At 35.1% G+C, this 26,676-nt stretch overlaps 1 protein-coding gene across 1 annotated transcript in view; it reads right to left on the bottom strand.

Moving 5' to 3' along the window:
- Window positions 1-26,676, bottom strand: part of LOC107601379 (histone deacetylase 4-like) — a 200,749-nt gene that overhangs the window by 6,597 nt on the left and 167,476 nt on the right. Inside the window, exons 22-24 of the mRNA XM_016293542.1 lie at window positions 17,430-17,548; window positions 15,371-15,504; window positions 217-301 (exon numbers count right to left, since the gene is read on the bottom strand). Coding sequence (XP_016149028.1) covers window positions 217-301; window positions 15,371-15,504; window positions 17,430-17,548 — 338 coding nt within the window. The remainder of the gene's footprint in view (window positions 1-216; window positions 302-15,370; window positions 15,505-17,429; window positions 17,549-26,676) is intronic.

Genomic DNA, 26,676 nt, shown 5'->3' with positions numbered 1-26,676 from the left:
CTTTATACTGCAGAACATTCTCACCAAAAACTGCTTGCTTTAAGAAGACGACTCCTTATAATTGACATGTAAGCAGCCAATCACAATTCTTACAGGATGTTCAGGGGTACGTTTATCTAAAATAGACTATACTACAATAATTGCCGCAGCAGTTGTGTACAACATGTATCAGGTCAACGGTGAATGAATAAACTGTGAAGCTTTGTGTGCACTCACTGTGGACTTCCAGAACTTTCTCCATGGAGTGAATGGCATTGGGGTTCGGCCTCTGTTGTAGCACGTCTTCAGGAAGAGGGTCCAACTGAAAGGAAGATCAAAAATGCAGGTTAAACCTTGATGCATGAAGACTCTATACTTTAGAGTCTCATACTTTTTTCTAGCATTTCCGACTTGCAATTTACTTGCTAACTTGTCAACTCCTAATCCGGACAAGAAAAGTCAAAAGATTGTGCGATTAAAACAAATCAAATCGCAATTACCTTTTTTATCTTTCGGTGAAAAATAAAAGCAGAATCGTGAGACAAACTCGGACTTGCGAGATGTAAACTGCGAGCCAAGTAAGAATACTGTGTTTATATCTCGCCTTTTGATTTTTCCTTGAATTGTGAGGTTGTTGTAAGTCTATATCTTGCAATTCTGAACTTTTATCTCAGAATACATATAGCACAAGAATCTAAACACTTAAGAAAGCGTTTCCAAACATTACAAGGTTTATTCCAGCAACCAGTTTCCAGATTTCAGTAATTGATCTATCATCACGAAAAGTGAAATATAGTGTAAAGTTACAAAATCACATTTGATGACCTTTGTGGAGTGGGACTTTTGCAGAACATATACAACAATTCCACATCTTCATTGAGTTATTTCTGGAAGCAGAGCTTGCGAGTTATTGTTTTCAGGGACCATCGATGGCAACCTGGCAATAAATGCATTAATATCAAGTTTGTGTGTGCTGTGCTTTAAAGATATGCAACAATGCAGGGCTTTGTGCTTTGTCGCAGCGCGTGAGCAACGAGACCTCATGCTCCGGCAAACCCTCACGACAGCTCAGGGACCAGCGGGGCCACGGCCCAGAGGAAACAGCCAGCATGCGACGCTGCATTCCTGATGTGGAATGATTCCATTTCCCTTTGGCTCTCGGCTGCATTTTTTCACCCCCACGCAAAAAACTGAAAATCTACGACCGAGCGTTTCATATGCAAACATTAAAGATGGGGAAAAGGGCATGCATCCTGTCATTCATCCTTCATAAACCGTTTGCATGAACAAGAACAGAGAAAAACATGCATGAAAACTGGGTGGAGTGATTTTGAAATATTAGCAAGTGTAGAGAGAGAAAGAGAGATCATTCTCTACTCCTGGCCAAGCTGGAAGCTTTGGTTTAATTAAAACAAATAAGATGAGGCCAGGAGGACTGGAGGCGTTGGGAAAGGCTGTCTGAGGAGACGGAGACTTTAATCTTGCTGTGGCACGACAAACGGACATATCAGACCCCTCAGCATTTCTAAACCAATCAACCTAGTATTAAAATACTAACAGCATACAATGCATATTTTATAAAATATTATGCACTTAATAAAATATTATAAAATAGCTTGTGAAACAAGAGCAAGTGCAAGATTCAGGGCTGCCACAGAAAACTCTCACACTGGAAAGAAAGAGCCTTATTCAGTCACTGGCACCCCAACAAACGGATACACCATAAACACTGAGAAGATAGTGTTCACCCAACAACCTCCTGCAGCACATCCTGAATCCAGTGTTTGTTCTGAGAGAGCAGTCTTGAGGTGGGTCACGTCTCATTGACATTTACTTTGAGGAAACAACTTGGCAATGTTCTCAGGGTTGGAGCACTTACTGTAAATAAGTCTTCAAGTCACCCTGGGAAGTTCCTACTTACAAGCTTGCAAATCATAAATCTGATTTTTAATGTATTTAGTATTTGAAAATTATATGTATATTTCATTTTAAAATTTTTTAACTAAATTTAAATGTAGTATTTGAAAATTTATATATACTGTATATATAGCTATTGGTATTTGAAAAAAAAAAACAAAGAGTGAAAAATTTAAGGGGGTCTGAATACTTTCCGTACCCACTGTATATATTTTTTTTCAAATATCAAAAGCTACATATACAGTATATATACATTTTCAAATACTAAATAAATTAAATTTAGTTCATATTTACAACATACTATATACACTATAATCTATCTATCTATCTATCTATCTGTCTGTCTTGCATAAATCTATATTTTCATATTTACATATGAAGCTTTTATATATAGACATATTATTATAAATATATATATATATATATATATATATATATATATATAATTTTCTTACCCATCCAGCATTTTTACGTTATATCACAAACTTTGTATTAAAACTATGTGGATGGAAGCCCAGCTACTGAAAATATAATTTTGCTCAATATTAATTTGCTTCCGCCATGATTCTTCAATTGACATGTTGCCAACTCAGAAAGTCTGGCCTTAAAGGCAATCCAGAGTTTCCCACCGGTACGAGTTGCAGTCGCGTTCATCTCGTAAATACGACCATTCCGACTTGAAGTCAGTGGTCCCATATGGAGGGGTGAAAAGTCTGTATGTGTGAGGCCAGCTGGTCATTCATTCACACTTTCCTGCTGTGCAGTTTGACTGAGGGTCAACACACTCGTCCCTCAGGAATCCTCCCGCTTCAGCCCGGCCCCTCTCGGCTCTCCAATCCCGCTGCGACCGCGACCCTCTGCTGCCCTGGCACCGGCCGAGGGGGAGGGGCCCGACCTGTCCATCATCATGATAGACGGCCCTGCCGCACGTCTATAAACTTTAATAGGTCTTGTCAGCGCACGCCAAGCTGCTTGGCAGGTATGAAACACATGCCAGTTGCCAGCATCCAGCATGACAGTGGGATTTATTTGATTTTCCCTCACGCCCGCAGCCTGAGTGTGAGGACCTTCACATTCTCCAGGAAAGAGAAAAGCTTTTGTTAGGATGGTTTCTGTCAACCTGCCTGCAGTAATATAAATTCTGACTGTTTGAGAACGAGGCACGTCCTTCAAACACGGATGAAGCCAAGCAAACTGGGAACTTCATGCAAAACAGGGTTACCGAAAGAACGTGGAACAGCAGAGAAGCAAAAACTAACAAAGTTTGATTGTTTGCAATACATTAATGCAGTGGCTCTCAAATTTTTGGTGCAATGCCCTGCTTTATAAGTAGAATAACTAAAACTACTGAAATAATTATTTACATGTATCCATTTATCTGAAATTTACAAATGAGAGAGAGAGAGAGAGAGAGAGAGAGAGAGAGAGAGAGAAAACAACATTCTGTCCTTTCTTTCAGCTTTATATATATATATATATATATATATATATTCATTAGGTATAATAGCATAGTTTATGGTGGTTGCAAAGAAACAATATGAAAAGGAAAATATTGTAATGTAGTCAACCTTGCATAATTCCAAGAAATCTTTAATCTATAAATGAGGAAAAAAATAGCGCCCTAAAAATAGTGCCAGTAAAATTTATTTTCTAGATTTTCTTTCAGTTTTATATTTTTTTCTGATGAATAATGGAACAGGTTCTATTTTAACAGATTGTACAGTTTTGCTAAATAATGAAGTTACACGATTTACTAAAAAAAAAAAAAAAACATTGTTCTGTAATTTTCAGCAAATTGTACTGTAAAAAAATACACAAAGTATTTTAATTTTATAAAATTGGTATTGCAAGACAAACGTGATAAATATACAAATAACTTTATATATATATATATATATATATATATACTTAAAATAAATAAATACATGAATAAAGATTATTTTATCAAATAAAAAGTATTTTTATTAAATAAATAAAAAGTACTGCTTTGCATGAGCAATATGAAAGAAATAGGTAACTGAAATACTGCCATCCCTACATCCAGATCTGCATGATCAATATCAGAGAAGAAAGTGGTGGAGTAACTCATTGGTTCTCATGCATATCGTCAACATGGTAAAATGTGTGAAAGCAGATACGATTTGGGAACTATAGAAGTCTGCAGAAATTTTAAGAGCCTATTTAGTGTGGTTATTTTACTAGAAGGCCATAATTGACCAGCCCTAACAGAGCTGATTACAGTTCATGCTAATGCAGCCTTGCATGAAATGATTGCAGTGACCTAACAAACATTCCTTTACAGGACAGAACATTTTGGAAATCAACCCCAGAACCCATAGGTAAAAGCAAGAATGTTTACTGTAGCTGTTGGGTAAACACAGAGAAAAACCTCATGGTGACTGGCAACAATTAGCCTATTAGGATGTTGTTTATCATATAATTGCTAAAGAGCACAATTTGAGAACAACATCTGCTCGCACACATCCATCAGTGAGTCACGGGTTCAGAGCTGAATGACGTCAGAGTCCAAGCATCATCCGCCAGCTATTTAACCAGTCAAAGCTTTGGTTACTCACAGACAACAGCGAGGGAACTGATCAGCAGATTTGACTCATTTTCCAAGGAAACACAATCCTAATTATAACAGCGCCTCCTGTGCTTTACTTGCCTTTAAAAACGAGGAAGTATATTTGACACTCCAGCCCAGGCAGTTAAACACTCAATATAATGATCACAGTCACACAGGAGGCTGCGGCGCTGTGAAACCTCTCGCTCCATGGACAGCAGGGAACCCTGGGTGTTTCCACAGGTTCTTTCAGGGGGTTGACAGCGGTTCGCTTAAGTTTGTCAACAAGCAATCTGAGCCCCTTTAAGTAACATCATGGTGGGAGGTTATTTAACATTGACAATTTACACACAATAGCCTTCATAGGACTACTTATATATAGGAGACTATACTTATATTCATAGGAATATACTTATTCCTATGTAATTTCGTTGTTCTACAGCAATGACAATAAATTATTATTATTATACTTATTGGTTATGATGACGTACAAAAACATTATATACATATATATATATATATATATATGCATATATATAACAGTACATAATGCATTTGTAATATATACAAATATAAATAATGATAAACATTGAAAACCATTGAAAATGATAAACAAAATATTATAGTTACATTTAAAGATTATTTTATGTTATTATATCTAACAACAATTATTAGTTCTAATAAACTTCATGCAATCTTTAAATATTATAGGGTATAATATTTATGTTGTGTGTATATATATATATATATATATATATATATATAAAATTTAAAAAAGTATACTATATATATATATATATACAGTACACAAACACACACACTGTATATATAAAAATAAAGTATACTGTATGAATACAAAGAATGGATAATGAATGGTATAAATCTATGCTGCCAGTAGATAAAAAATTCTGATGTTTATATAATGAGCATATTCATTATGTGATGATCTATAACAATTGCATTTGCAAATAACTAATTTTCATTACTTAATGTAGTGTGTTCATGTGTTTATTTTCATTCATTTTCTCTTTTTTAAACTACAGAACACAAAATCAAGAAAAAAAAGTCTTATTGAGAATTTTATTAAAGCGAGTTTACTTCTGAGTGAAAACACCCTTCGGCATGAGTGGGTAAAGCAGGCGTGTAGAGGTTGGGGTAGCTGGAGCACCTGTTATCTCATGAGTCTCTAGTTCAAACACGCTCTCGAAGGATCACAGACTGTATCCACATCATCTACTCACTGCCCTGAACTTCACCTCCGTTACAATGTGGGCTTGAATGCAATGATAAAACACCTGCTTCCTGCCATACTGATTACAGTCCGTGCTCTTGTTTCTTATTATCTACTATCTGGCCTGAGCTGAGCTTCTCGGGGGATTTGTGACGTCCTGCATGGGTCATCAAGTGACTGTGTGCTAGAACTGAATGGGGGCCACGGAAAACATGCATATTATTTTACAAGAAACTTGTATGTAAACAGGGCCTCCGATTTTCATAGTTGGCCAGAAAAGGCAGAGACGAGCCAAAGAACTTGCATATTAAAACAATGTGTGCACAGGAGGGAGTATTTGTATGGTTATACAGAAATGATAAAGATACATGATAAAACTCATAAAAAAAATAAATAAATAATAAAAAAAAATCATTAATACAACATAAATCTTACAACAATATTAAAATGACAACAAAAATAATCTATATGACAATGTTTAATCATTCTAATTATTATTAAATATAATGTAAACATTATGGATTAGAATATACATGTTCACATTTTTTAATATTTAAGTATTATTAATGTAATTTTTATTATAAAACAATAATAAAATTATTAGTATTTTTAAAATATATCTTTTTAGAAATATAAATATATATTATAACTATATACAAATATATAAAAGTATATTGTATTTATAATAGGGATGCTCCGATCCGCCTTTTTCGCCTCCGATACCGATTCCGATACCTAGGGTTCGGTATTGGCCGATACCGATACCGATCCAATACCAGTGAAGTTTTTATCACTGTAGAATTGCACACCGGATGCGCACATTGTAAGCGCTTCGTGTTAAAAACTGCAAAGCACAAAGGGAAGAGAAATTGATGCGTAGTGTATTATATCTGTGCAACAGTTATTGAGCCTTTCTTTTAACAGTTTAAAATTTCAGTTACTGTGCACATTAAAAACAATTTATAGTCTTTTCTACGCCCGTGTTTTGTTCTCACAGACACCCGGTAGCAAGTAACAAAACAACATTAAACTCCAGCAAGAAGATAAAGTCCTTTTTGCTAAATCATAGGCATGTATTTACAAATCAAGTATAATGGGAACACAGAATGATCTTGGAGAGAGCTTTACTGAGCTGACTGCTGTAACCGAACGCGACCAGGGTTTAAAGGATGAATGAATGACTGACAGCCACAGCGGAGAAAAGAGTTTGTGTGAACTTTAATGTATGGACTTAAATATTCATATGTAGCTCACATTAAGCTAACATATGGCTTCAGAAGTAACACAGAGTAATTCGCACAATCAGGAAAAAAAAAAAAAAAAATCTCGGATTTGGATCGGCCCTCTCTGACCCATACCCGATCCGAGAAAAATGGCATTATCGGAGCCGATACCCGATATCCCTAATTTATAATATTGTCATTATAATTCTAATAATATAATTTTACTCTGTTACAGTTAAAGTTTATATTATGATATTAAATCTACAAACAATAATTCTTAAGCGTAATAAACAATGTATTTTTTAAATATTATAGATTACAATATTTCAATATTTCTGTTGTTTAAAATATACAATTAATCATTATTTTTGTTATAAGATTATATAGGAAACAATAAAATTTCTGTTGCATTATTATATAAAAATAATATATAGAAAATAATATAATATTAATCTAATTGTAATATATATATTAAAAATTACATCAGGAATATTCCACTCTGTAATATTTAAAGATTATATTGCATAATGTATAATAACTCTAATTATTATTAAATATAATGTAGATATAATGGAGTAGAATAGACCTGTTGACACATACAAACAAAATACAGATAATATAAAAAATTATCTAAAATAAAAAAATATATAAAATATCTAATGATAATAATATTAAAAAGTATGTAATATTATTCATCATATCTAATAATATTTAAAGATCATGTTATTATATTTAATAGCTCTAATACCTGCTGGCAATAACATATATGTCATAATTATATTCATATAAAGATATATTTTAAAAAGCTGTATGTAAGCACACATGTACAACTTAAATATATCCTTATATGAATATCCTTAATATAAATATAAATATTTATTTAATTAAATATTAAATATGAAATAAAAAAATGACACCCTGGATATATGTCTCACACACAAAAAAATGCATTACTTTAGAAGAAATGTATATCTAAACAAAGCCTCCGATTTGAATAGTTGGACTGAAAAGGCCGAGATGAGACATATTAAAATGACATATGAGGACAGAAGCATCTAATGTGGCATAAGCTGGTCTGAGTGTCCAGTGCTCATGGGAAAGTCGGTCCTTCCACTCTGAAATCAGACTCTGACTTTCTGACATAAGCTTCCACTGTACTTTGTGCTCCTAATTTCCTTTGATTACTTTGAGTCTGTCTCTGTCTCTCTGGCTGTCAGTGACCCCGTCTGCGAGAGGTGTGAAACTAACTGCTTTCAGATGGGCCGCTGGTAGCGTCTGAGAGCGAGCGTGAGATACTCAACATCCCTCCAGGGAGTGCACTCGATAGGCAGCTGAAACGGGCCCTTACTGAGCAGTTTTGCTTGCTCAGTGTCTCCGTCTCCTCTATCATTTCCTGCTATGACAACAAAGCTTCCCATGGGGCAAATTGCAGATGAAGGCAGCGCCAGGCAGGCCTGCAGACTCACAGTCTCAATTCTGGTGCAGGTAAACCGATTATGATTATTGCATTAAGGCTGCCAGTGCGCGCTTCTCCTCTAAAGCAAACAGCTCTGCTTCAGTTAGTGCAGATATTTCCTGACAAGCCTACCACTGTGGAGATATGCGGTTAAAGAGACAGCAGCTAATAAATACCTGCTTCTAGGGATGCAACGATTAACCGCGAGCCGGTTGAAAATCGATTCAAATATGTGACGATTTAAATCTGTTGAGATGCTAAACAAATCGCGATTCAATTAGGGGTAGGTGTTTATATGGATGCATGTCTGAGGGGAACTCACTGTCTTTAGAAAAGTTTAGATGGTATTTTTTCTTTTCCTCTTGCCTCTGTATAATGCATATTAAAGTTCATAAGTGCAGCACTGCTTTGTTTACAGCGGAAACCAAGAAAACATTTTAAGAGCCACCTGCTGGCAGAGAGTGAATCTGCGTCTCATTCAGCTCGTCTGCTGTTTCTGTTTCATGCAGATATTTTTTATGTAGTATAGTTTCACAAAACTGAAGTCAAATCATTCTGTTTTTGCTTCAAATGTAGAAATTATACAATCTAATTTAGATTAAAAACTGCTCATGTTGCATGTATGCAGCATCTTTGTTTGGATCATGATTAAAATGCAGTGGTTGCCGCTAATTTTAAATGGAAAGAGCACAGACAAAGCCTTATTTTGTTTATATGAAGAGATTTATTTTATTTGTGTTACTTATTTATTTGATTTGGGGCTTGTTTTAAAATTTCAATTTAGTTTTGTTATTTACATTATATTTAAATTTAGTCATTTAGCAGACGCTTTTATCCAAAGCGACTAACAAATGAGGACAATAGAAGCAAACAAAACCAACAAAAGAGCAATAATACGCAAGTGCTGTATTAGTATATCATTATAGTGTTATATTTCAATTTCACTAAGAAATGTGCAGCATTTTGTCAAAGCAATAATAAATGGACACATTTAATTTATAATTTGTCTTAAATCTCATTTCGTAAAAAATAAATAAATCGTGAATCGAATCATGAAATCAAAACCATGAATCGAATCGTGAGTTGAGTGAATCGTTACATCCCTACCTGCTTCTGTCTGTTAATCAAATAACACCACAGCTTTAACAGAGATTAATCTGTATTTAACTTGTGCGGTGAGCACTATTGTGTAATTTTACACTTAATTATTACATTTCTGCACCTGAATACTACTGTTACTGTCTTTATTTGCAACTGTTATGTTGTATTCATCTAATTTGTGTAATTGTTCTAGCTTTTTTTACTGACTTTATTAGTTAAGATAGTAGTTTTTGCTGTGGTATAGTACTTAAAATAAGCTTTCAGAATTTTTTTTGCTGATCCGAAAAATGATCCGATCCGTGACTCAAAATCCGTAATATGATCCGAACCGTGAGTTTTGTGATCCGTTGCACCACTACTGAATATATAAATGCAAATTGCGACTACACAGACGTAAATCAGAATATATATTTATAAATCAGAATATATAAATGTAAATCTGAATATATAAATGCAAATTTGAATATATAAATGTAACTCAGAATATATTAATACAAAACTGAATATATAAATGCAACTCAGGATATATAGTTGTAAGTCTGAATATATAGAAGTAAATCAGAATATATATTTATAAATCAGAATATATAGAAGTAAATCTGAATAAGTCAAATTGCGAAAATGTAGATGTAAGTCTGAATATATCAATGTAAACTGTTGATAAATAAAAATGTAAATCAGAATATATTTAAAAATCCTGTATTTATATATTTTGATTTACATTTACTTATACATAGTCACAGTTATATAGTTTCCTGTTTGGCGCTTCATATATTTTTTTATAAAATATAGATATATAGTGTATATTTTTATCCCTCTCTCTCTATATATCTCATATATATTACATTAATATACATTACCCTGACTTAAACCCAATTGAGCATCTCTGGAGAGACCTAAAAATGTCTGTCCACCAACGTTTACCATCCAACCTGGCAGAACTGGAGAGGATCTGCAAGGAGGCATGGCAGAGGATCCCCAAATCCAGGTGTGCAAAACTTGTTGCATCTTTCCCAAAAAGACTCATGGCTTTATTAGATCAAAAGGGTGCTTCTACTAAACACTGAGCAAAGGGTCTGAATACTTAGGACCATGTGATATTTCAGTTTTTCTTTTTTAATAAATCTGCAAAAATGTCAACAATTCTGTGTTTTTCTGTCAATATGGGGTGCTGTGTGTACATTAATGAGGAAAAAAAAATAACTTAAATGATTTTAGCAAATGGCTGCAATATAACAAAGAGTGAAAAATTGAAGGGGATCTGAATACTTTCCGTACCCACTGTATAAATACAAATGATGATAATAATGAATAAAAATAGAAAGATTATACTATACTAAATATTCAAATATTACTTTATTATTTGAATAATGAGCTGACAAGGTGATAATAATAATAATTCAACAGTTGGTAACAAATAAAAAGTTAAAATAAATGACTGTTATTATAGTTATACTGGAAGCAATGAAAAATTATGACATGTTATCAAACCTGGTGAGCTCTGGCTTGAATAAACAGTACATGTTAATATAAATAAGAAAAATATTAAAGTATTTTTTTGTCTGGCTGCCAGTGTAGGGCAGGGATTAGATATAAAAATAGTGTTTTTTTGTGGACAATTATTTAGATGAATATTATATGAATAACATTTGCTGAAAATTCTGCTTTGCATCACAGCAATACATTACTTTTTAAATAAAATATATTTAAATAGATAACTTCTTTAAATTGCTATAATATTACCTTTTTCCTGTAATCTAATGGTTGAAATTACTGTGGTATACCAAATATGTCAATTAGTGCCAGAGCTAATCAACATATGCCTAATTCCTGGTGCAGAAGACACAGAGAGCACACAAACTCCATCATGCTGTCTAATTATCCTGTTTATTTTCCTCTCATCCTCAGAAATGGAGTAGAGCCAGATCACTTTTAATGTTCCAGGAATGCATTTACAGGCTTGTCTCTAGAGCTTCAGTAACAGCAGGAGCGAGGCCTGTCCTCTCTTCTGACCGTAAGAGTCCTGCTCTGCACACAGACTCCCAGCGGTCAGCAAAGCGAAGCCGTAGAAACCCAGCACAAGTGTAAATGTCGGGATCCACACAGGCTGGGACCACTTTTGCAATTCAACGTGTTTTAGAGGCTCACTGTGTCTGTGTGGATGGTTTCAACAGGTTCTCCTCTCCTTGTTCAGTTGAAGAAAACTCTAAGAACTCTCACGAACACACTGAAGGCCTGTCACTTCACTTAAAACTGTTTTGGTATGCAATTCTGTCAAACAGATCAACTAAATATGACTGAGCACTCTATTTTAGGAAAGTCAATATGAGGACTGTATTAATTCTTGTGAAGAAACCATATTAAATACAAGTATAAAACTAAACAAAAGCCACTTCACACATGGAGCTGCAGCAGGTCCCTGTTACAGACCTGTAATCCATTCTTATTTTTGGATCTCCACCGGTACTCTATTTCTAATTCTATTTACTTTAATCAGAATTTCTTTGAGGAGCTCATATCATGAGGAATCTATCACTACATAGCAGAAGAACTAAAAATAAGGGGTCACAGAGACGATAGAAAATGGTCATTAGAAACTAAATTATAACTGTTTCTAGTGAAAAGGTATGAACAAAAGAATGACGGGAGATAATAATTTATACTTCAGCATGCTTAACTTTAAATATTATATATGAAAGATTAGTATATGTTAATAATATCTGTTTTAAATAGTGTGGGTTAAGGGAATACAGTATATTTTAACTTTCAAATACCAATATTACTTCAAGGATCAAGAAAATACGTTTCTAATCTTATAATGCATTTTTTGTAAATGCATTATAATGTAAATATATGTATTTTGAAAATACAATTTAAAAATGGCCAAAATATATGAGAAAATATGAGCACTAAAAATATTAATTATAGTAACGAAAAAATATATACTTTTTTTTACAGATTATTTTTTACAAAGTGGAGTTTAGTTATTATTTTTAGTTAGTACCTTCCTGTAATTAGTAATAACAATAATATTATTAAATGTAAATATATGTATATCAAAAATATATTTATAAATGGCCAAAAATATATAAGGAAATATAAGTAACAAAAATGCTGAAAAGCTGAAAATATATTTATTTATACATATATTTTATATATATAAACACACACACACACACACACACACATACTTGTATTTGTGGTTTATGGGGACTCTCCATAGACGTAATGGTTTTTATACAGTACAAAATGTATTTTCTATCACCCAACACCAACCCTACACCTAAACCTACCCCTTACAGAAAACTACTGCCAATTTTTGAATTTCATAAAACACCGTTTTGTATGTTTTTTAAGCCTTTTGTTTTACGGGGACACCGGAAGTGTCCTCATAAACCATGTTTACTTTGTAGTACTCATGTCATTATACACATTTGTGTCCTCATAAACCATATATACCAGTACACACACACACACACACACACACACGTATGCATGTTTTTGCCATATGGGGAGAGGAGGGGTGAAAGACACACTCAAACGTAACAACTCAAAATCTCCAAGAAAGTACAGAGATGGAGATTCAAAAACCTAGTGAGCATTACAGGCCTAATATTTGGTTGTACTATAGTATTTTTTGCTGGTTAGAGTATCACACATTTATCTTAGCTAATGTCAAGCTCTACTGAAATAATTTAAGGATGGATGCAATAAGCTGCTGCCTATGTAGACTGTTCCAAAACGCTCACTTATGAGGTTCATTTAGATTTAGTGTGCTGTTCAGACAGCAAGGCAGAGCCTAAATGAGAGCGTATTTGATTTAGAAACAGAAAGGAAGGCTCTGAATGAAAGAAGATGAATAGAAAGAATAGCAGTGAAGATGAGAGATGGGAACATAAAAGAAACGATTCTTCCTCTGACACAGAGACAAGCAGATAAATGACGCCCTACAGCTTCATTTGTCTTGTTTGTGTGTGTGCGGACAGTGAAGCGTCTGCTATTCTTTCCCTCCCATCCTCAGGCTGGATTATGACCGTGTCAGCTGAACCTTGGTGGCTGGCCAGCACAAAGGGAGTGCTGCTAACTACACATCCTGACAAACATCTAGTCTGTGACACCCTAGACCAGTGATCCTCAAATCTGGCTCGCGTGATCCACTTTCCTGCAGAGTTTAGCTCCAACCCTATCATCAAACAAACCTACCTGTGATTTTCTAATGATCCTGAAGACATTGATTAGCAAACTCAGGTGTGTTTGATTAGGGTAGAGCTAAACTCTGCAAGTGGATCTCGCGAGCCAGATTTGAGGACCACTGCCCTAGACAAAAGCTGGCTGGGAGGAAAGAGGACAGAGCTTGACGAAACAGGGCCCGGGGCCAGTGAGACAGAGGTTCAGTTCACCTGATGGATCATCACTCTTAAATCAGCTCGCAGAATTACTGGGCAAAAAAATGAGGGTGTCATACACATGTTCTTTGCACTCAAAGCCAGGTAGATGACACACAATAGTTCTCGAGATCCTTTTGTAAAACTTAAACTTTTTATAACTTGGCACACTGCCTTAAAAACACAAAATTCATGGTGTGAGGCACTGTAAAAAGATGCCCACCTGACTCAAAATGATGTCTAGCTTAGAACAAATGTCGCACAGGAGATTGCGCACGAATGCTTAAAATCGAATATTTAACTTATTAAAATGTTTTGCTTAAAATTGTTTTTTTGCTTGAAATTTGTCTCCTACAAATCTTAAATGTTAAATATTAAAAATAATAAACTCCACTTTTCTATAAAAATAAATTCTATATAAAGTAGTGCTGTCAAATGATTAATCGTTTACATTTGTTTACATAATATATGTGTGTACTGTGTATATTTATTATAAATACACACACATGCACATATATATTTAAGAAAAATAAGTTATGTTTATATATTAAATATACTTATATATAATATAAATTATATAAATATATACAAGTCAATATTTTCAAAATATCTATTGTATGTGTGAGTATTTGTATATACATTACACACACACATATTATGTAAACAAAGTTTATTTTGGATGCGATTAATTGTGATTAAGAGTTTGACAGCACTAATATAAAACAAATGTTAAATATATATTTTTAAAGCTTTTAATATAGCTTTTATATGTTACAGGAAGTGGGGTTTAGTTATTAATATTAATAATAAAAATAATTTTAAAAACAATTTAATTTCTCAACCTGTCTACACTCCACTTTCATGTAAAAAATACTCAAACACACACACACACACACACACACATATATATATATATATATAACACACACACACACACACACACACACATATATATATATATATATATATATATATATATACACACACGTTTAATTTAGTTATTATATATATATATATATATTTTTTTTTTCCCCATTAAACTGGAGTGTAGACAGGTTGAGTAAATACATTATTTAAAATTATTATTACTAAATTATGTGTGTGATTATATAATTTTTGTAAATGTATTTTTAAAATAAATGATAAAATATTTTCTTTTATATAATTTATTTTAAAAACAATGCAATTAAAATAAAACTTTTTACAAGAAAGGAAAGTGTAGACAGGTTAAATTTGTAATTTCTGTTGCATAAAACGGCATCATTTAATAACATAAGTCTGAGGCAGGACTATCTGACTATCCAAACAATGAAAGAGAGGAAATTGTAACTATGTTTCCAGTTCTGTTCAGTGTTTCAGGGCAAGTCAAATCTGAATGGAAAAAAAAAATCCATATTGTCGAACACTGGAGGATGTTGTCACTCTGTAAAATCCCTTCATCGTTTCCTCCATTCATAAAGCCCTGTCCATCCCTGAGTCACCCTCCCCGTCTCATCTCCAGTCGGCTCTTACCTCGTTTCCAAGCAAAGCAGAAACACATGCTTCAGAGGCATCGCAAATAGCGGTGAGGTCGTGACCCCCCTCCAGCGCGAGCACCAGCCGGCCGCCGGCCAGTCCCATCAGCTGCTTGGTCAGGTAGCCGAAACCTGCCAAAGGGGGAGACAGGAAATACAAGAGGGGGTTATAGAGCGCGCTCAGAAACCGGTGGCTGGCCTTTGATCAAAGGAACCAGAGATGAAGAAAAAAATGGAGAGAGGGAGAAAATAAGACCGTATTACATCACATTCTCTCTGTTAAAAAGACGGCACTCTGGATTTACTGGGCCTAAACATATAATATGAGGCAGGTTTAATTTTAATAAATGTGGCTTAGTATTTTGGCCGCAGGCATCTTTTGATCTTTGTTTGGATATGAGCATCCGACTATACCTCCCTTCCCCAGAGATTCACATTCAAGGCTATCCTAGATGATTTTATTTTGTTTTAATTCTTCACTGGCACGAATGAGACGTTCTTCAACATGTAAGAGAAGGAACCGTCCAGCTCAGCTCAACCCCTGAGAACCTGATACAACAATAACTGCACCAGAACTGCAGCTCCTCTGAATAGTTATGCACATAATGCGCTTTAAAGGAACAGTACTCCCAACATCACTCCCAACGTGTTATCATTTTTGCATCCTGGTGTCGTTTTAAACTTTTATTTTGTATGGATGCACAAAAGGAGAAATTTAGAGAATGTTTACGCAGCTCTTTTCCACACAACGACATTTAATGTTGACCACGTCTACTCTAAAAAGCATCCTTAAAATGCACTATATTTCAATTCTCTTTGTGGTCATATAAATTAAATTATTATTTTTTAAAGAATCATTCATATGCTATTATAGTTTTGGTTAATGTTTTGAATAAGATTAGATTTATTTATTATTATTATTTTTCATTTAAAAAAAAAATATATATATTTTATTTAATAGTTTTAGTTTTTTAGTCTTAGTTACTTTAGTACTTCAAGTTAAAATAAATAAAAATGAAAAATGTTGCCTTGGCAATTGGCTGAAATACATTTTTGTTTTAAATATTTTATTTAAATTTTATTTCAGTTAATGATTTTATATTAAACTTTTATGGTTTTAGTTTTGGTTAACTATAATAAACCTATCTTAAGGCCTCATATTCAGCGAATAACAAATGCATTTCATTCAGTTTCTTACACAGCTGTCATATGACTTCAGAAATATGGCATACAAATAACGCTGCCTATTTTTATGATTTGTTTTTTTGTTCTTTTAAGAGCTCATATGACATTTGGTCACTATGAACCGTCATATTAAACAAAACAAAAACAGAACAAGAGGTTTGGAACGACATGAGGCTGACTAAATAACATCAGAATTATTTAATGGGTGACTTGTTCCTTTAAGATAAGCAGATAAATGAAAAACAAATGCCATCACAGACCATCGAGCCATTCTTAGATCAGCAGAAGACTGAATCTGATTTAAAGTTACTTTTAGATGCAAGAATGGTGCAAATTCAGACCGGACAACCTGTCTTTCTTTAGACTCTGGGCAAATGTTTTGAAAGAACAGTGTTTCTACTTTGCGTTTCCAGCGCTGACACATGGACAGCTTTCACCAGGAGATGTAATCTATAAGAGCAGGCCTTATGATCCCTCGAACAGGATAAAAGCAGCCTTTTGGACCCCAACAACAAGTGCTGAACAATCATTAAATGTTTGATTTAGAAACAGGCCCGGAATGTCATCTTGATATTATGCACACATGGGAACAAAGAAGGAAAAACATCAGGGATCTGGAAGTATGAGAAAGGATGAGTGGTACAATCCCTCCCTTCTGGGATTAGACTTTGCACACAAGAGTGTGGTCTCTTGTTTTTGTGGTATTAGCACATGATAAATTTGACTGAAATGAAAGCTTTTAGACATGAGAAACGAGCGAGAGAGAGGAGTGGGACAAGGGCTGACTTCCACGTCAGTGACTCATCCTTTTGCTCCCAACTGCTTCATCCCACGAGAATCTTCCTAAGTACAGGGGAATGCAGAGCACTTACATTTGGCCGTGAGCTTGTATCCTCCCAGAGGTGGCAGATGCCCCTCCACAGCGTCGAAGCCTGAAGAAACCAGCACCACGTCTGGAGCGAACTCGTTCGCAATTGGCATCACCACCGTCCTTCAAAAACACAAAAACAAGAGCATGCGAGTTCCCGAAAGAATAGTTCAGCTAAAAATGGAAGTTCGGAGTTTTTCCGATCCTTTATTATTTATAAGTAGTTTTTTCAACTATGTGCACTTTTGTCCCTCTGGACCTGGAAAATAAAACCACTTAAAACTAACCTTTCACTAGTTTATTTTTTCTAATAACAATGGATACATGCAACAGATGAGAATTTTTGTCAGTTATGTCTTATGAAAAATGACAATTCCCATCACAGTGTCCACCATAACACATATTACGTATTGTGTTTAACAGAATTCTGTGATGGAAATGACATTTTAAACAAATCTTTGCTATACTGAAAAAAAAAATGGTGGAGGATTTACTTTGAAACTATTTACTCTCAGAAGTTGCAAGTAAATGTCATAAATAATTATAAAGAAATGGCAAGGAACATTGAATTATACATGACATTTTCAAGTAGAAAGACTGAAATGGTATTTCCTTGTAAAATGGATTCCAATAATCATTGCTTCATTTACAACAAAAAAAAAATCAGCTTGACTTTGGAAATTGCACAAAACTTCTGTTCACAAGCAACATTTACCATAATTGTTCTTTATTTTCTTCGCGTCTCATTTTCATGTGCAAAAATTGCCAAAAATCATTTTCACGCAAAAAAATAGTAAAATGGTTTTAACACGTTGACTCTTTCTTTAGATTATCATAGTTGCAAAACACATTTTTATTACAGATTTTCATGGTTTAAGATTCAGAAGTCTAGGTCTGTCTATAAAGTCTATAAAAACAAGGACACGTGAAAATGAGTAAAAATAAATTAAGAATGGTATGGTGTAAAGTTTCCAAGACTAAGGGCCAGATTTACTAAACAGGGCACATTAGCGTTAGAGCGCAATTTTGTAAAAGCACCGATGGGAGGGGAAAATTCTGCAGGTGATTTACTGACAAGGTGCAACATCTCATTTCCATAATGACCAGCGCAATCTACCAAGAGCAGCACAAATTGCCGCCTGCTTTAAGACATGCTTTTTTTGGGGCGTTAAATAATGCCGCAAATACCAGTGAACTGACGAGCGCAATCCTTCATAAATTGCATAGAGTGATTAACTTAAATACACTCCTCCCATAAATTTACAGATCAAAAGGGAAACTCCTACAAATGCATATTCAATAAGTTAAGTCGCAAAATTACTGTTTCTACGCCTTTTCGGAATCGGCACTAATTTCCACACAGTTTTTTTTGTTTTACGCCAAATGAGGGTTATCGCTGGTGCAAACTGATAGTAAATCTGCCCCTAAATTTTAAAATACAACATTCATATAAGAAAATGAAAGTGCTGAAATCTGCTATTTTAAATAAAAGTTAACCCCTGGAACATAAAAAAAAACAATGTTCGTGCTCTTTTTCCCATTCAATAAAAAGTGAATGGTGACCAAGACATTTCAAGCAAGATTATCAATGACTGGTGACTTAATGTTCAATTAAAGCTATTCCATGATTTAAAAAGACTTTTAAAATAGTGTATGGACTACATTTATGATGTCTTTATGGCGTTTTCATTGGTCCCGGCAGGACCTGGTCACTACTCAGTGACTATGTATCAAAGAGAGCAGTGTAAACATTTTGCAAACAGTCTTCTTTTCACAACTGGAAAAAAAAAGCTATAACTTTTGTGCGAACAATCCATTAAAACATTCATGGCAAACAACCCTAAGATGATGAAGCAGCGCTATTGAATGTTAAATATAGTCTAAACTCCCCCAAAACACCAGTTGCCATCATGGGAAGAGCAGAAACATTTAAATTCCAAGAAACAAAACTAGATTCAGCATGATTCATAGAACGAGTGCGGTTTTAACGGCCCTTTCTGTGGCGAAATTGCGATTCCTAAACCAAGATTGCCTATTGCACAGACAGCCGTTGGACTCGCAGGCCTGGAGCTCAGCAGAGGTTGTATGACAACATGACTGGGGTGTGTGCATGGCGTGAAAACAATCCCAGCCGTTCTGTCTGTAAGACACACACACACAAATCCATGCATATGCACACACCCTCCGATTCAGTTTGTCTTGGCAATGGCGATCGGACTTTGTAAGGGTCATCAAAGCTCACGTCGGAAGACGACGACACGCACATTGATTAGGCAGAGGATATTCTGACTTGAGTTTATGACTGCGGCCAGGCCCTGCATTCCTTCTGGGCTCACAGCTGTGAGGTTATATTAAGACGACAGATTTCTCTTTCTGAACTGCAGCTGGAGAAATTGGATATATAACTGGACTTGGTGGGGCGGGAGTCTTGGCACTCTTTGCTCCAGTGTAGGTGTAGTTGATGTTACAGGCTTGATTTCCATTTCAATGGCCGTGGTCTGTTAATAAAGATTCCCTGCAGTAGGTTTACGGTAAATACATACACACAGTGGGTAAAATAAGTATTGAACACGTCACCATTTTTCTCAGTAAATATATTTCTAAAGGTGCTATTGACATGAAATTTTCACCAGATGTCAGTAACAACCCAAGTAATCCATACATACAAAGAAAACAAAACAAATAAGTTCAGAAACTTCTGTGTAATAAAAAGAAAGTTCTGTGTAATAAAATGGAATGACCTAGGGGAAAAGTATTGAACACTGTAACGCAGTTCGGGAAGAAGGAGGCGGGAACCGGTGAACATTTAAATACTTTAATAATAAAACAAACACAAAATGAAAGTAAAGCGGCAGCCCCTCGCGGAAAACTGCCGCACACAAAATAAAGTCCAGGCCTGGTCCTCTCTCGTCCAACACTGTCGTCACTCCTCCTTTTATCCTTCCGGAGCTCCTCCGTGGGACTCGAGACCGGTGAGTGGCGCAGGTGTCGCGCATTAGCATTTCCTCCACCGGCCTCGCTCCGCTCCCACGGCTCTCGGCCCCACCTCTCTCGTCACAAACACGCTTACTGAAATTTATTTATTACTTTGTACAAAAGCCTGTTGTTAATGACAGCTTCAAGACACCTCCTGTATGGAGAAACTAGTCGTATGCATTGCTCAGGTGTGATTTTGTCCCATTCTTCCACACAAACTACAAATAAAAGTACTTAAAGGGTTAGTTCGCCCAAAAATGAAAATTCTGTCATTAATTACTCTCCCTCATGTTGTTTTAAACCCGTAAGACCTTCGTTCATCTTCGGAACACAAATTAAGATATTTTTGATGGAATCTGAGAGCTGTCTGACCCTGCATAGACAGCAATACAACTGAAAGTCCAGAAACGTAGCAAGGAGATAATAATAAGAAAATAATCCATGTGACATCAGTGGTTCATCCGCAATTATACGAAGCTTCGAGAATACTTTGTGCGCAAAAGATAAAAAAACGACTTTATTCAACAATTCGTCTCCTGTTTTGGAGAGTATCAGCTGGACATAAACAGCGTATGCTGTCCGTCACGCCGGATCTGTTTCCTACATGGTTGTGATTTGATCTGAACGAAAACAGCGTATCCGTGTGACGCAGCTGACACAGAGCAGCATACGCTGTTTACGTCCAGCTGATACTCTCCAAAATGGCACCAGGGTGATGCGGAGGAGACGAATGGTTGAATAAAGTTGTTTTTTTTTCTTTTTCTTTTGTGCACAAAAAGTATTCTCGTAGCTTCGTATAATTGCGGATGAACCACTGATGTCACATGGATTATTTTACAGATCTCCTTGCTACATTTCTGAACTTGGGAACATTTCAGTTGCGTTGCTGTCTATGCAGGGTCAGACAGCTCTCAGATTCCATCAAAAATATCTTAATTTGTGTTCCGAAGATGAACGAAGGTCTTACGGGTTTGAAACGACACGAAGGCGAGTAATTAATGACGGAATTTAAATTTTTGGGTGAACTAACCCTTTAAAATGCTGGTTTTGCAACACTCAAATATTCTGAATGCTAAACATTTTCCATGTTTTATGAAAAATAAGAAACAAAATAAGACTTTTGAATGGAACTGTATCTTATTTTTTTTGGTTTATAATTCCGTTGCCATGACACAGCTTACCCTTATTAGACATGGTGATGATGGCTCATGCATGCTCCTCGCAGGGAGGTTTCTTTCGCACGCAGCTATTTGCATTACATTAACTGTGGTGCCCAGTTGCACAATATACTTCAGCGCTGGTTGGATGTGGTTGGAATTTCACTGGCCTCTGGAACATGGCACTTGTCCTCTTGCCGCAGGCGGGCAAACGGCCCAGCTCCTAAGATGGCCAAAGTTTACAGCTGTGCTTTATATTTTCCATCCTAAAGTACCTAACCTCACCTCAATTCCTCCCTGCGCCCCACTGAGCCCAGCTGACTGCACTGCCCGACTTACTGGAGGTCTAACGGCTTCAGAGAGGATGACAAGCAGGCTTTGAGAGTCGAACAGGGTTTGCGTCACAGAAAAGCGGTTGAAATGTCATCACATGGCCACAGTACATGCAGTGTTTTCGGTGCTGTCTGGGTAAGCGCAGTGGTGTCTGTGTGGGCAGCTGGTGAAAACAAGCTCGCTTGATACTATTTTGACGGTCAACAGTGACTCGTGCTAGTACATGTTGAGGCCTTTAAATCAGTGGTTGAAAACAAACTTGCAGGATCAAAAAAAAAAAAAATGATGTGTTATGTTAGGCATGCAAGGATATTAAAATTCTGTCTGATATATCAGGCCAAATGTAATAATTATTTTAATGTTTTGCCCAAACTGTCAATATTAAAATGTTACTATTTTGTATAAATAAAGACCTCACAACATTATAATGTACAGTATAAAAAATGTATTCATTTTGCAGTTGGCTAAAGATTACATTTAACAACACTCTTAAAGTATTAGAATAAAGCAAATAAATAAAATAAAATAAATATGAACTGTCAAGTGAGGGTTAAATGATGTCAAATTGAAGTAAAATATGTAAAATAAAAAGGGAAATTAAATATTTAGTTTTGACTATAAATACACACATATATATATATATATATATTAGTGCTGTCAAAATGATTAATCGCGAATTTTCAAAATATACTGTATGCTCTATGTGTGTGTATTTATATATACAGAATTAAATATACACAGAACACACACACACACACACACACACACACACATTATGTAAACAAAAACGTTTATTTTGGATGTGATTAATCGCGATTAATCGTTTGACACCACTAATATATATATATATATATATACATACATACATATATATACACACACAGTATATATATATATATATATTATACTATACATATAATATATAATATAATAGCATATATAATAGCGACAGATAAATAGATAGATAGATAGTGTAAATGTTCCCCTATTTATTTTACGCAACAAAGCAAAAGGTGCATTTCTGACTACATTTAAATGTTCAATTGTTTAAATATCTGCTTTTTTTCACCGAAACTGAACATAGCACCTGTGCTATGGTATTGAATACACTGAAAACAAAAACATTTATTAAAATATCTTTCTTTGTGTTCTGCAGAACAAAGTCAGTCAGGTTTTGGAACAACATGAGGTTGAATAAATGAATGAATTTTCATTTTTGGCTGAACTGATCTCTTCAAGGTCAAGATCTCAGGCTAGAATGCCTATTAATGAGACCTTTATTCACTAACACAGCAAGAAAAAAAGGCTGAGCTTTGCTCAATGGTCACACTTTCCATCACAGGTGACACCTCACATCAAGGGCCTCCCAACCTGCCAGAAACAGCAGCAGTATGCCCACATAAAGTCTTCCTCCAGTCTAGCCCTGGGCAAATCAAAGCTCTAGTTTTTTTACACACAGGCCACAGGCACTCTGAGGGCAGCCGCAGACTCACAGAGGGGTCCTCGGTATGACAGCAGCGGTGCGGGCGAGCAGCCAGAACCTTCCGTCTTTCCTTTTGATGTTCAGAGACGAGCGAGTTTCTGGCACCCGCCAAAACTGCTTGCATCATCACCCCCCCCGCCACAAAAAACGCGCCTCTTCTCTGGAAACCGCACGATCAATTATCAAACCCGTGTGGAAAAGTCTTCTTTAAAGCCCGCGCTCTCATGAATCAGACAGCGTCGATGCGGGGATGAAAAAGAGCTTTACTAATTAGGCCATGGATGCTGAGATTTACGACCCACGTAGCTGCATCCTGCTCGAAGTAGGAGCCATCCAAACTCCTGTCTCTGCTGACTGTCAGCTTATTTGGTCTCTTTATAGCCGCTTCTGCTGACGAATATGATCATTCCTGCATTTCAATCCAACTGCTTCAAAAAAAAAAAAAAAGCAGGATTAATCACCGGCTAGACCACACAGACAGAAAAAGCACACAAATCAAATCACACCACGCCACTTTGAAGACCAACAGCGTCGGCGAATGAGCAGGAGGCCCCTCTTTCTTAAAGCACGCTCAGTTCTGCAGGTCTTATGTGATGTTTTCCCGAGACCCGGCGTCAGGCTCCAGAGCAGGATACGGAGACGAGAAGCCAAGGGATCATTTCTCACGAGAAGATAGGGCCTCTGCCAAATCCCTTTGACCTTTGATGTGTTTGCTCCAGACTGGGACTCTGACACGCACACTAGAGTCCTGCTATTCTGACGTCTTTACGTCACCTCTCTTCTCTGAAACTAGAATTACCTAGTGCTACTGCTAACTGCTGCTACTGTTCCCACACTTGCTGACTAGTGACTTGCCATGACGTTTTCCATACATTTGATCTTATTATTTAATTACTGGATTGACATTTGAAGTGAAAATTCTGGATTGACATTTGAAGTGAAAATCACAATTACCTTTTTTACACAATTACCTTATTACCAATTACCCTAAAAAAGAAAGAAAAAAAAATCACTTGATATAAAATTTAAAGTTTTACATGCTAAGTTTTATACATCCTTTAAAATATATATCTTTAAATATATAACTGAACACATACAATATACTGTATATATAAATATATATATATATATATTAGTGCTGTCAAATGATTAATCGCGATTAATCGCAAACAAAATAAGTTTTTGTTTACATAATATATGTGTGTGTACTGTGTATATTTATTATGTATATATATATATATATAAATACACATACATACAGTATATATTTTGAATATTTACATGTGTTTACATGTATATATTTATATTATATATATATATAAGTATTTTTAATATACAAATATTACATATTTTTCATATATACTGTATGAATGTGTATTTATATATATACATAATAAATATACACAGTACACACACATATTATATAAACAAAAACTTTTGTTTGCGAATAATCGCGATTAATCATTTAACAGCACTATTATACTGTATATATATATATATATTTTAAACAATAAAGATGGTGAAAAACACCACTTTACAATTCCCTAATATTTCCATATTTTTCCATGACCGTTGAAAGCCTGTCCATAAAGACAGCGAGTGGAGTCCTTCACAAACACTAAGCATGCATCATACGCTGCTCCTCTCATCAGTCATGAGCTAACTCTGCACAGAGAGGGCCGCTGGGAAATGTTCATGGCCTCACACGCTGCACCTGAACACAGTATCACATTCCCCCAGAACTCGCATGCAGGGGCCCCTTCAGATCCAGCGGATCATCCGCCTGACAGTCAGATCAGTATATGACAACTCACAGAGAGGATCTCTGCAGACTGCGGTTTGGGCTCTACATTCACTAATGACATAATTGAAAGAAAGCAAATATCTGGATTCTCTCACTATCACTGCAGCTGAAATTCAAGGGCGACACAGGAAGACAAATACTCAAAGTTATGCTCTAACATACTTTTTTTTTAAATTTTTTTATTTGCAAGCAGATATGACAAGTAATTCAAAACAGACAAGACTAAATATTGGCCAGGTAAATTTTTTAGCCAATTTGAGATGATCAGCATTGGCTGCGAATTAAGGGCGACACAGGAAGACAAATACTCAAAGTTATGCTCTAACATACTTTTTTTTTATTTGCAAGCAGATATGACAAGTAATTCAAAACAGACAAGACTAAATATTGGCCAGGTAAATTTTTTAGCCAATTTGAGATGATCAGCATTGGCTGCGAATCATGGACGATTCACAAAAATGTTGGTTTCTTGTATCAATTTAAAAAATCTACCAACCTTGTCAATGTAAAATAAACCATTTCTATTCACACTGTTTTAGTGAACCGAGTACATATTGTGTTAAAAGATGTGTTCATTTCAGCGAGTAATTTTGATAATTTAGTTTTTGATATATACAGTATATTACGGAAGTCTGTTTCACAAAGGAATAAAAAAATTAAAGGTTATTGCATTTTTTTTAAATCTCACAATTCTGCCATTTTTCTCGCAATTTTAACATATAAACTTGCAATTGTGAGGTAACATCTCATAATTCTGCAAAAGGTTTTTGCATTTTTTTTTTTATTTCACAATTCTGACATTTTTTCTCACAATTTTGACAAACTTGCAATTGTGAGGTAACCTCATAATTCTGACTTTTTTTTCAGAATTGCAACTATTTTGAATTGAATTGTCTCTCCAATTTCTACATATAAACTCACAATTGCACAGTTGAAATCTTGATATTTATAAAATCAAAATTGCGAGAAAAAGCCTATGAACTTGCAACTGTGAGAAATAGTCACAATTCTGAGGGAAAAAAAAAATAGAAAATGATTAAATATAAACTAAAACCTGCGAGATATAAACTCACAATTCTGAAGTCTAAATTGTGAGAAATAAATTTGCAATTGTGAGAAAATAGTCAGAATTGTGAGATAAAAAGTTGCATTTAACAATGTTAAATCTTTTTGAACTATGATGCGCTACAAGGAACTGCACCTGAGATGGTTTGAAAGATTGATTCATATGAACTTGCAATTTGTGTGAGAGTAATCAAGAATAACTTGCAGAAGAAAGAAAGAAAGAAAGAAAGAAAGAAAGAAAGAAAGAAAGAAAGAAAGAAAGAAAGAAAGAAAGAAAGAAAGAAAGAAAGAAAGAAAGAAAGAAAGAAAGAAAGAAAGAAAGAAAGAAAGAAAGAAAGAAAGAAAGAAAGAAAGAAAGAAAGAAAGAAAGAAAGAAAGAAAGAAAGAAAGAAAGAAAGAAAGAAAGAAAGAAAGAAAGAAAGAAAGAAAGAAA

The sequence above is a fragment of the Sinocyclocheilus grahami genome, unplaced genomic scaffold (genome assembly GCF_001515645.1).
Source record: "Sinocyclocheilus grahami isolate Dianchi unplaced genomic scaffold, SAMN03320097.WGS_v1.1 scaffold304.1, whole genome shotgun sequence".
NCBI lineage: Eukaryota > Metazoa > Chordata > Actinopteri > Cypriniformes > Cyprinidae > Sinocyclocheilus > Sinocyclocheilus grahami.
The sequence above is the reverse complement of the archived record's forward strand: the minus strand, read 5'-3'. Positions and strand labels throughout refer to the sequence as shown.